General features: G+C 36.7%; 1 protein-coding gene across 4 annotated transcripts in view; it reads right to left on the bottom strand.

The window, feature by feature from the left end:
• SEMA3D (semaphorin 3D) overlaps positions 1–12,607 on the bottom strand; it is a 271,318-nt gene that overhangs the window by 120,604 nt on the left and 138,107 nt on the right. For all 4 annotated transcript variants that reach the window (XM_064575343.1, XM_064575344.1, XM_064575342.1 and 1 more), the window contains one exon: positions 11,604–11,746. In XM_064575343.1, coding sequence (XP_064431413.1) covers positions 11,604–11,746 — 143 coding nt within the window. The remainder of the gene's footprint in view (positions 1–11,603; positions 11,747–12,607) is intronic.

Genomic DNA, 12,607 nt, shown 5'->3' with positions numbered 1-12,607 from the left:
TTGAACAAAAGAATCCTTAAATGTTCTTGCGAATCCATCAAGCAGCCTTTCCTGGCCCCTCAAGGAATAAAAAGATAAAAAACAAGCAAAAAAAAAAAAAAAATCCAGGTCAAAGATGAAAGCCACCTGCTGTCAGCAGGGAAAAGAGTATAATTTCTGGGATAATGGTTCTCAGGGATGGATTATAAGCATTTAATGACTGGATAGTAACTCTTACAGACATCCAGAAGCATGACCTGGCATGGCAAAGTTCAATTCACAAGAAGTTGTATTTCTCCTGTAGGTAAGTGTCAGTTGACTGACTGTTGACTGGCTCTCAGTCCCTGGATTTGTTTGCAAATCCACAAAATCCCCCCTGAGAACTTTAAGCCCAGAGGAGGGCTGAAAGGGAGATAACCATATTTGTACTAAATTGTCACCTCCTTGCTTATTTTTGTGAAGTTCTAAGGAACACAACTATCTCACTAACACAATAGATTTATTATTGAGATGTCAGAATCAGCAGCTTTTAGTCACCGGTCACTTCTATGCCTCCACTCTATCACAGCTTCTTTGTGGTCAGATTGCCAAAAGCCTTGACATTCTCTACACAAAGAAGCAGATGAAAGTAACAAAGAAATTAAATGTAAATAAGCCAGACTGTGTGGGTTCCATCTGGGTGGTGAACGCACAGGATGACTGTTTTTTTATTCTCTGTAGCTTTGTATATGTTTGTGATAGTTTTTAAATTTTAAAAACAGAAAAGACAAAAGACGAAACAAAGCACAATTTAGAATCTTTCAGCAGCTTTAAAATAAACTCTCTCTGAGTCAGGTGGTTGAGTGATGGCTGCATATTATGAAATAGTATGATTTCCACTCATAGGCTTCTAATGGGTAGATGAGTTGGAAGGTAGGTTAATGGGGATTCCATTTTGCTTCTACTGTCCCAGCAGATTCAAGTCCTTATAAATCTTACATAGACATGTAGAGTAGCTACAAACTGTCACACATGAACTTTTATTGATTATGTCTTTTGACCTTTGGGTCACTATGCTGGATTCATCTGCTAAACACAATTTTATCTGTACACATCGTCCTCTTCGAGGATCTCTTAGCACTTCATAAATACGGTCCTTTTCACCTATATCTTGGGAAACAGAAGCTCTTGGAAAATATAAGAATTGACTTTCAGAGCTCCTATGCTCTTAACGCCTGAAGACTTGATAAATCAACAAATCACCAAGACATCTTTGAACATGTTGTATTCCATTGAAATATGGATTTAAGTTTAAGGTGAAAGACACCAGGCTTTTTGAATCAACAAACACTGAAGACTGACACATCTTAAGCACTTAGAAAAAAGAAAAAGAAAAAAAAAAGGTTTGATGCAGGAGTCAGACTGGTTCATAAATTCTTCTTTGCTTAAAATTAGTTTTTTTGCCTAATGCTATTCTGCATCCTCATGCAGGCAAAGGAATGGAATTCCCTGAAACACTGTGAAAACTATCATCTGTGCATCTTTTATGCATACTTCTCCCCAGTTCTAGCCATTAATGACATTTAACCTCAGAGATTTTAGTTTGAATTAATACAACCTACTTCTTTTGAACTGTAATCTAAACACTACAGTATTGTAAACCAATAAACATATTTTTTTCCATAACTGAAACTGAGGTAAACACACAGGCTTCTCATTGACCCTTTTTACACAGTCAGTATAAGATTAGGGCAATTTAATACTTTGGCGTTTTCAATGTAATGCCTGTTGTATTTCAATACATCATTCATATTCTTTATCTGATCTGTCATTTATGGTAACAGCTGTCCCTTGTGGGTTTTAAACAGTCTCGTGCTGAGATATGCCTCTGAATCGCTGAAGACCCATTACACCAGGAAATGCTGGAGATAGGACCCCAGCAACTGACCTTTCAGAGCAACTGTCCAACGTACTTCTCCCTGTGCTGCCTCAAGCTTCACACAGTTATTTCTAGGGATGGATTTTAGAATCTTTGTAAACCTAATACTGATGGTCTGTATGGGGCTGTATAAGCAAATAAAAATGATAAGGCTAATCCAAACACAGAATGGCCTATTTAGAAGCTGGAAACTATGATCATGATGTGATAGAAACAAAAAGTAAAATCTGGAATAAGAAGTTCCAAGAGCCTCACTAGGAAAGCATGCCATATACACTAAAATACAGTGTTATACTGAGAGCAAGAGCTTAAATGGGGACATTTTTAATACATTAAATAAACTAATGGAAGACAGTGAAGTTACATGGACTGAATCAAATGAGAGAACTATGTTGTTGTGCTTTCCATTTTAGCCTGGATCTTCCTTTGCAATGTGTTGTAATCATGTTTCATCTAACTGTTTCATTGAGATGAAAAAAAAATAGTAATAAGGTTATGACCACTAAGAAATAAAAACAAAATAAGAAAATAAGGAGTCTTCTACTTCATCTACAAATAATCTTGAAGTCCCTTAATGGTAAAAGAAACAAAACTATGCAAACTCAAACATCTCAGACAAAGGGGAGAGGAGAACAAAATAAACAGAAAAACTTGTGTGGCAGGTGTTAGGCACAGTGATTTTTAAGGGATCTATTCTGAAGAGGCTTTCAAGACAACCAATATTTTTTTTTTCCTAAAAGGGACTCTCACGTTAGAGATGACTGTTTTCGATTTGCTATTGGAGAATCAAAATGGATAACATGTTTTTCTAACTACTCCAAAAACTTGTAAAAATTACTGGAAACACAGGACCTGATAATACACTATACTAAAAAGTTCAGTTTCTAAGATTTAATAGGTTAAAATTAGGTAAATCTAGGCATGGTAAGCAGTTTTTGTTTTGTTTTGTTTTTGTTTTTCAGGTAGGATCAGAGCTCAGTAAATTAAAAAAAAAAAAGAAAGAAAAAAGCTACAGCCAACAGTGTAAATCCTTGCTTAGGAATTTCGGACAGGAAAACAGATGGAAGTGAAGCAAAAGCACATCTGTAACTTGTGGCTCTAAATCTCTCATTTAGGTTGTAAGTGACACGTTGAAAGTAAGCAAAAAAAAACCCCACAACTTGGGGGAGATCAATAAATACGGAAAGTGTCATCAGCCTAAAAACACAAATCTTCAAAGGCAGTAATTGTCCAAATAGGACCATATATCAAGGTAGACAATGCAAGTGGAATCGAGGCAAAGGACTATTAATTAGACCCCCAGGCGAGTTATGTGAAAGGACCATCCAAACGGAATTCCTGGCATGGACCAAAGGAAATACTGCAGAACAAAAAAGAGAACAGGCACAACCTACAGCTGGAATTCAGAGTCGGCTAGCCTAAGGAAGCTAATGGACAATGCTTCCAAAAATGAATAGAATCCAAAAGTAATGGGAAACAGCCTTGAGGCGAAAAGTTGCAAGCCAGCCTCCCTGAAGTGACCGGTATTTCCACACTGTAACTTACAAGGGTGGGTCTTGAAGGGACACACACACACACACACGTGTGTGGTAATAAACACCACACAGACATCAATAATAGTATCTGAAAGGACTATTCAGAAGGTTTATTTAGGCTGTCTCACCTGTTCTTTCAGTTAGCATTTATTACCTCGCCATGGAGATCTGTGTAATTTACCATTTATGAGAGCCGCCCGGGGTGTAAGGTGTGCCATTTGGTGCTTGAAAATATTGACTGTACAACAGAATAAAGAACTATAAAGTCTGACAAGGCTTTAGAAATCATCTAGGCTAAGCATCTTATTTTATATATGAGAAAAATGGAGTAAGAAGTTTGACCGGCAAGTAGGGATACCACTGAAAAATAATTCATGAGTAAATGTGTTCTGCCGTATACAAAGATAAACATAACTGAGTGTGAAAGCGATTCTTTAGATGAAGGTACTTATTCTCCTGAGGCTGTCATTGAGCAATACTGTCCTATGAAATGATACTCTAATTCAGCTTCTTTACTGCTTTTAGTGTCTGTCCCTGTCCACACCTCTTGTCTAAAGTTTGCATTGTTCAAATTGTTCACAAAATCTCCACCAGACATGTCTCCAAATTCTTTTGACTATGTCCAGAAATAAGATCCACCCTCCAAGCACAAATATTGCTAAAATGAAGGCAAAATAATAACCATAATTTCAAACATTAAAACGAGTTAAGTATCATCGCTTCCCATTAACTTTTAGTAACTGACCTATCTCTAACCGACCCCTGTCCCCAATACACACACACTACCACTCTTGCACTCCCAGGCACAGTTAGTTGATTTGGCTCCAAAAGTGTGTGTGTGTGTGTGATTTCTGACATTTAACTCTCTGTTGTATGACAAGGAACTTACATTATTCACATGTCACTCTTCTACATTGTTGACTGCTTGAAAATAGAGACCCATTTAAGTCACTCTTGTTTTCCAGTACCTTCCTCAGTATCTGCCACATCCAAATTCATATATCTCATTTAAGTCTTTCATTTGCTTGGTAACATCGTCATGGGAGAGACAGGCACTCTCATTTCCTAATTTAAGAAGCTGAGCTAGGGGGTGCCTGGGTGGCTCAGTTGGTTAAGTATCTGCCCTCTGCTCAGGTCATGTTCCCAGGGTCCTGGGATCTAGCCCCGTGTCCGGCTCCCTGGTCAGTGGGGAGCCTGCTTCTCCCTCTCCCTCTGCAGGTCCCCCTGCTTGTGCTCTCTGTGTGTCAAATAAATAAATGAAATCTTGGGGCGCCTGAGTGGCTCAGTCAGTTAAGCGTCTGCCTTTGGCTCAGGTCATGATCTCAGGGTCCTGGGATCGAGCCCCACATCGGGCTCCCTGCTCAGCGGGAAGCCTGCTTCTCCCTCTCCCATTCCCCCTGCTTGTGCTCCTGCTCTGTGTCTCTCTCTGTCAAATAAATAAATAAAATCTTTAAAAAAAAAAAAAAGAATACTATTTATAAAAAATAAAAATAAAAAATAAATGAAATCTTAAAAAAAACAAAAAACAAAAATAAAAAGAAGCATCAGCTGAGCTAGGAAGGCGTAGAGCAGAGATGTGTAAGCCTAGATCTACTTTCACATTGAATATTCCTATCATTTGAGCAAAAGTTATTGGTGATATCCTTACTGCCAAATTGAACACCTGATTTTTAATCATAATCTTATCTGACTTCCTTTTGGTGTGTGACATTACTAACAACTGCTTTCTTCTTGACACAGCTTTTGTCCTTTGAGATGCCACTCTCATCCAGTTCCCCACCTAACTATCAACCTATTTCTTCTCAACTGTCATTTTCCTCTGTTTTTTTTTTTTTTTCCTTAAATAAATATCATTGTCCCTCGGGATTGTGTCCTTGGTCATTGATCTCACACTACCTACTTACTTGGGCGATTTCACACACTTCCATGACTTCAAGAACCACCAATATATTGGTGATTTCCAAATTCATGATTCCAGACACTACTGAGCCTCAGGTTCATATTTTCAACTGGCTGTTTTGGCAACATATCCTAGAGCCAGGTCAAGTTCGACATGTCCAAGTATAAAATCTATGCCCATACACCATTTCTGGTATTTTTTTGTCTCAAATATCAGAAGATATCTCTTTGTGAATTTTCCTAATCTCTGGTTATCTTCTGGAAATCACAATTACTAAGAATATAGGAGTCCATGTCTACGGGCAAGTATTAAAGTCTCTGGGACAGGAGTAAGGAAGAACTAAAATGCATCGAGGATCCAATAGGACAGGAACCTGTTGCAGCCTTTCATATACATCATGATGTCAATATCTGCAATATCAGTCAGTCCTAAATACAAACGGGGAAGATAAGAGTTCTTAAGAATCTTGAAATTTTATGTATGTTCTAAAGGGAAACCAATCACTATCCTATTAATTTTCCATGTACTTGTTATGCTCCCATCAGAGCAAAGCTCTTTCAAGATCATTTTTTCTTTTTTAAGATTTTATTTATTTGAGAGAGAGAAAGTGAGAAAGAGAGAAAGAGAACACGAGTGGGGATGGGGGAGAGGGAAAAGCAGGCTTCGCACAGAGCAGGGAGCCTGACGCGGGGCTTGATCCCAGGACCCTGAGATCATGACCTGAGCTGAAGGCAGACGCTTAACCAACTGAGCCACCCAGGCACCCCTTCGATTTCTTTTTTTAAAAAATATTTTATTTATTTATTTGACAGAGAGAGGCAGCGAGAGAGGGAACACAAGCAGGGGGAGTGGGAGAGGGAGAAGCCCCCTTCGATTTCTTTTTTTTTTTTTTAATTTTATTTATTTATTTGACAGAGAGAGACACAGCGAGAGAGGGAACACAAGCAGGGGGAGTGGGAGAGGGAGAAGCAGGCTCCCCGCAGAGCAGGGAGCCCGATGCGGGACTCGATCCCAGGACCCTGGGATCATGACCTGAGCCAAAGGCAATCGCTCAACCGACTGAGCCACCCAGGCGCCCAGCCCCCTTCGATTTCTTAAATGCTTTTCCCACCTCTGAGATTTCACATGTGCTTTTCTTTCTGCCTGGAATATTCTTCCCTATCCCTGTCATCTTTGCCCTGAAACTTCCTAAACATTTTCAATATCTGGTTCAAAACTTACTTTTTCAGACAAATCTTCCACAGTCAATCTAAAACCCACCTATTTTCCTAACCACACCCTGTGGGTTTTTTTTCCCCATTTTAGCACTCACCACACTTTCCAATTATATATTAATCTGTGTGTTTTCTTGTTTAATGCATATATCAATTATTAGGTTGCAAGCTCAGTAAATACAAGAATCACTTTTTTCTTTTTATTTTCTATAAAACTACTGTTTATTTAGCATAGTGTTGTGCACACGGTGGTTAAGTAACTGAGTACTTTGATAGTCTATATTTATACTGTAGCCACTAGCCATGTGATACTACTTACTTATTTTTATTATTTTAAGTTTTTATTTTAGTTCCACTTAAAACTGTATGGAGGTTCCTCAAAAAGTTGAAAATAGAGCTACCATATGATCCAGCAATTGCACTACTGGGTATTTACCCCAAAGATACAAAAGTAGGGATCCGAAGGGGTACGTGCACCCCGATGTTTATAGCAGCAATGTCCACAATAGCCAAACTGTGGAAAGAGCCAAGATGTCCATCCACAGATGAATGGATAAAGAAGATGTGGTATATATATATATATATATATATGTATATATATATATATATATTTATATTTATATATATATACACACATACGATGGAATATTATGCAGCCATCAAAAGGAATGAGATCTTGCCATTTGCAACGACGTGGATGGCACTGGAGGGTTTTATGTTGAGTGAAATAAGTCAAACAGAGAAAGACATGTATCATATGATCTCACTGATATGAGGAACTCTTAATTGCAGGAAACAAACTGAGGGTTGCTGGAGTGGGGGGTGGGGTGGGAGGGATGGAGTGACTGGGTGATAGACACTGGGGAGGGTATGTGCTCTGGTAAGCGCTGTGAATTGTGCAAGACTGTTGAATCTCAGATCTGTACCTCTGAAACAAATAATGCAATATATGTTAAGAAAAAAAAAAGAAGAAGAAGAAGGTAGTGGGAGGGGAAGAATGAAGCAGGGGAAATCGGAGGGGTAGACGAACCATGAGATGATGGACTCTGAAAAACAAACAGGGTTCTGGAGGGGAGGGGGGTGGGAGGATGGGTTAGCCTGGTGATGGGTATTGAGGAGGGCACATTCTGCATGGAGCACTGGGTGTTATGCACAAACAATGAATCATGGAACACTTCATCTAAAACTAATGATGTAATGTATGGGGATTAACATAAGAAAAAAAAAAAGAATACTATTTTAGTTCCAGTTAGTTAACAATACACATGATACTATTTAAATTAAAATTCGTTAAAATTAAATAACATTAAAAATTCAGTTCCTCTGTCATACTAATCAAATGTTAAGACTAATAGCTACATGGCTCTATGTTGGAAAGTGTGCATATGGAACATTCCTATCATCACATAAAGTTCTATTGGACAGACTAGTCCAAAGTAAGCAATCAATAAAGGAGTAGTAATAAATTAAGGACTTACTAGACATCTACATCTAGATTCTATGCATTCTATTCTATTCATTCCTATTTTCTTTAAGGAGCCACCTAACAGGTCCCTAGTCACAAATATTTCTCAATCCAGATGGTTCCTTAACTTATTGCTAAGTATATCTACCCATCAAGTCACTTCTTTTCTAAAAAACATTGATAACTTCTCATTGCCTACAGGATAGAGTTTGAACTCCTTAATATGGAAACAAGACTTCTTATCTTCCAATTTATCACCCCAATCTCGAATGACATTGCCCCCCACATACGCCCCTCCAGTTCCACTTACAAGACTTCACCTTTCTGTAAACCAAATATACTGTCACAATGCTGCCTGAAAGGGCTATCTTTTCCTTTCCTTGATGTAGTCCTCCTCCCTCTGTAGGACTCAATTTTTGAGCTTCGCCAAATATGCAGCATTCTCAGCTCTTACCTCTGTCACATTATATTGTGATTATCTGTTTATATCTCTATTTCCGTCACTGTATTATGAGATTTCAAAGAAAAGGGACAGTGGTTTACTTACCTCCCAGTGTCCAGTATATTGCATTTTTTTTTTTTTTTTTTTTTAAGATTTTTATTTATTTATTTGAGACAGAATGAGAGAGAGAGAGCACATGAGAGGGGGGAGGGTCAGAGGCAGAAGCAGGCTCCCTGCCGAGCAGGGAGCCTGATGCGGGACTCGATCCTGGGACTCCAGGATCATGACCTGAGCCGAAGGCAGTCGCTTAACCAACTGAGCCACCCAGGCGTCCCAGTATATTGCATTTTGTACAGAACTTATATATTTTGTTATTATTGAAATAATGAAATGATATAATAGTGAGTAGTTACAGAATTGAAAAGACTCACTCTTATTCTATAAACAATTCTTTACTAATTTTTGTGAATTTTTACCTATTTCAAAAACCTTCTCCCCACCAATCACGATACACTACTCAGTCAAATAGTATTATCTTTGACAGGTCAATAAAATGGCTTTTACTTTAGTTTAGTAGCTGAAGATATAGGGAACTCTTAAATTGTCAGCAGTTTGGGGGCTGAAGCTCATCAATTACAAATGGAAACAAATAAAAACAGCAAAACCAGAATATTTCTAAGCAAATGAGCCTGTAGGAATATCCTGGTGGAATAAAGACTATAAAGGACTCCCACATTACGAAAAAGTTTTGTAAACTCAGTAAAGTGTACACAGTTCACTCTTAATCTTCTCTAACATAATCTCTCACTTCTTGGATACTATGCTTATATCTATCGAACTCAATTTTGTTTCATAGCATAGACATACATTTGTTATTATTTCTTGAAAAATGAAAAACAATATTATAATAATCCCAGGGGGGTTAAAAAAAAAAAAAACAACAGAGAGGAGTATGTTCTGAATAATGTCAGAAGAACATTTTTATGTGAAAATAATATATAACAGCAACAATGATGATGCTGAACAGTTGTTTTTTTAATTAAAATTGTTATTGTTTTGACATATTTTTTAAAAGATTTCAAGTCATTTTAAATCTTGTCAGTGAAATTTCCACTTATATGTGCTCACTTTTTGCCACACTTTAATCCTAAATTATTAAGTAAAGTTCAAAACTGTCAGGGCATGCTGCGATTAAGAAATTTTAAAGATGTATGCAGAATCAAGTATTGTAAACATCTGACTAATGGATCATATGTGTAGTGGGAGATTCTGAAGATGGTACTAACTAGAAACAGTGATTGAGTAAAGAGATGTAAGAAGGACCTCTATTATATCTTTTGTTTTTTCCTAAGGAAATTCATCCATCACATGTCCTTATTTGATCTCACAATTTGTAGCTTTTTATCCAAACACAATGGCATGACAAAATCTTGCTGTGTGGCCTTCGAGTTTTTTGTGGTGGGAAGATTCCTGTACTACAATTCTCTCAGCCTTTTCAATTCTATAGGAGTTTGTTCATAATTAAAACAAAATATCCCAGGGCTGATACTAAAGAGTCTATATCATATTTTTAATATATAAGTTTATAAATGGAGCAACTACATTTTTAATATATTCTTCGACCTCTAACTTAGCTTTCAGTATATTTAACAATAGGGTAAAAATAGTGTTTTGTAACAAATGATTTTCTATCAAATGCATTAGAGCTATGAAGAAATGAGTATTGAAGTCGCTCACAAAACACTCACTTGTTATATATGTTCATCAGAAAGTGACTTGTAAATCGTTTTTGACATATTTAATGCAGCTCATTTATGTAAATGATGTCAATCCACAGCCCAGCTTTTCAGGGTCAGGATACTGTTGTTATAAAGCATGCTTCAGTACTAACACACCACGACTACTCCAAGCAATGGCCATTCATCTCTAGGCAAGAGGCTTCAAGATAAATTACTGTGAATTCTTGGACTCTGAAAGAATGAGGATGCTTTTTAGAGAATTCTGTCCCCTGGGGGTGAAGGGATCAGTGGGAGACAGCATCATTGGCAGGGACACTAGGTAAAGAATGATGTGTGCTCACAAGCTGGCCTCATTCAAAAGCCATGTTTTCATTAGCACTTTTAAGTGCTGTGATGGTTTGTATTTCTGTCCCTGGAAGTGTTCAAAAGCCTGAGGGTACAGATTGAGAAAAAAAGTGATAGGCTCAAATGGAAGAAAATGAAAAGTTTGTACAAGACCAAAAAAAAAGCTTCCTATTGAAAGTATTTATTAACTTAACAGCAATTCTTCTTAAGAACAGAGTTTATGCGGAAGGTGTTTGGCTATTTAAGAAAAGTTATTTCAAGGAAGATAAATCCAAGTAAAAAAAATAATATATTGAAGTCAAAAGTGTGGTTCCAGAAGCATTATTGTTCTATAAAGCTTGTATTCACTCAAATGAGAACTTGAATGGAACAAAATGGGTGTGTTTCATAGAATTCTGTTTTCCCGTAACTTATATTAGATGGCAATCTTAAAAAATGAATTGCAGTGTTCTTCGCAACAAATTTTTCACATTTTGGTTTATTTTTTTCTTCTTCTTATCTCATTTATTCTCAAAACCTAATCTAGATAAATGCTCTAGAAAATATTTACTACAGTATTACCATAACCATATTTTCAACTTATTTGATTCCTATAAAGATACATAATTTTACATGTGTGATGTGTTTTCATAAAAATACCAGATCTGATTCTGTTAGTGTTCAAGTTACTCCAGTGATTATATTACTTTCAACTTCAAAATCAAATTTAATGTACAAAAGCATTTTAATTTCCATGGACCAGGACAATGCAGTGATCTTACTGGGAATAGTGAAAATGGGCAAAGGGATAACCCTTTGGCAAGCTGCCAAAGAGATCTAACTCAAACCTGGGTAACAGTTCACACTGGGAAAAAAACAAAAAAAACCAACCAAAAAACCCCTAATACTGTAAAAATTTGTATCTTTTTTTTTTTCACTTCTGGATCTTAAAAATTATTCATGTAAGATAGTGTGAATTTATCCTACCACTTATGAATGATGGACATTAATTTTTACTTCAAGATTATATAATTAATTGTTCATACATATACATACATGCCACTTAAGTAAGATAAATATATCTTGCCTTACAAACTCTTCCAACTCGAGAAAGGATGGTCTTATCAGAAGTAGTGCCTTCTTGAGATGATTCACGAAAGAAGAAATATATCTTATCATCATCTGGATTATAGGTGTCTGGTATAGGGAAAGTTCCAATAAATTTTGCTCCTGTTTGAAAGAAAAGAAGCTATAGATTAAAATACTGAGACAATTCAGCCAGGATAGCATTGGTGTCTTTGAATGTGAAAGTTATCAGCAGAATAATAAAAAAAAAAAAAGAACCATTAATTGAATGTGTGAAATGAGACATACACAAATAAATATGACACGAGGTAGAAACATGTATTAGCATGCAGAAGTCTCGAACAAGTTCTCTAGGAACTTCAGAGACCCAGTGAGAACATTACTGGCTGATATTCACAATTGTTACAACTCAACCAAATTACTTAGAAAGTACTTTCAAACCTGGAGAATCTATGATTTTATATTTTCCTTTTATTTGATGGAGTCACTGTTTTTTAAATCACAATGTATAGAATGAAGAGCTTAGGGAAAACTATAAACATATCCCAAATTTTGATATGTTATTTGCTGCATTTTGTGTAATTGCTAAAGGGAAGAAGGAAATTAAAACAACTAATTAACAGAGCTTGGGTTGACTCCAGTGAAGGCTCTGGAGACAGTCTTTGCAGGTATATATCCTATCTCTCCCACTTACTACAAGGGTGACCTTACGTGAATTTTGCCTTCTCTATGCCTCAATTTTCTCATGCCTAATATGAGGCTACCAATCATCTACCTACTAGGATAACTGATATGATAACCAAGTGAATTAATATGTGTAAAGAACTTGGCAACTGGTAGTGCCTGACACATAGTAAGTGTTCAATGTTATTTATCATTAAATAAATCTTCAGGATGATAATCATTATTACGACCACTAACAAGAGAATGATGGAAAATTTAGCACATCCACACACTTGATCGAATAACAGGTGATAAACAGCTGATAAAAACGAAGAACACAGT

The sequence above is a fragment of the Mirounga angustirostris genome, unplaced genomic scaffold, assembly GCF_029215605.1.
Source record: "Mirounga angustirostris isolate CCGP_5_RB_7025 unplaced genomic scaffold, mMirAng1.0.hap1 SCAF_12, whole genome shotgun sequence".
NCBI classification, from domain to species: Eukaryota; Metazoa; Chordata; class Mammalia; order Carnivora; family Phocidae; genus Mirounga; species Mirounga angustirostris.
Note: the sequence above shows the minus strand (reverse complement) of the source record. Positions and strands in the feature narration are given on the sequence as shown.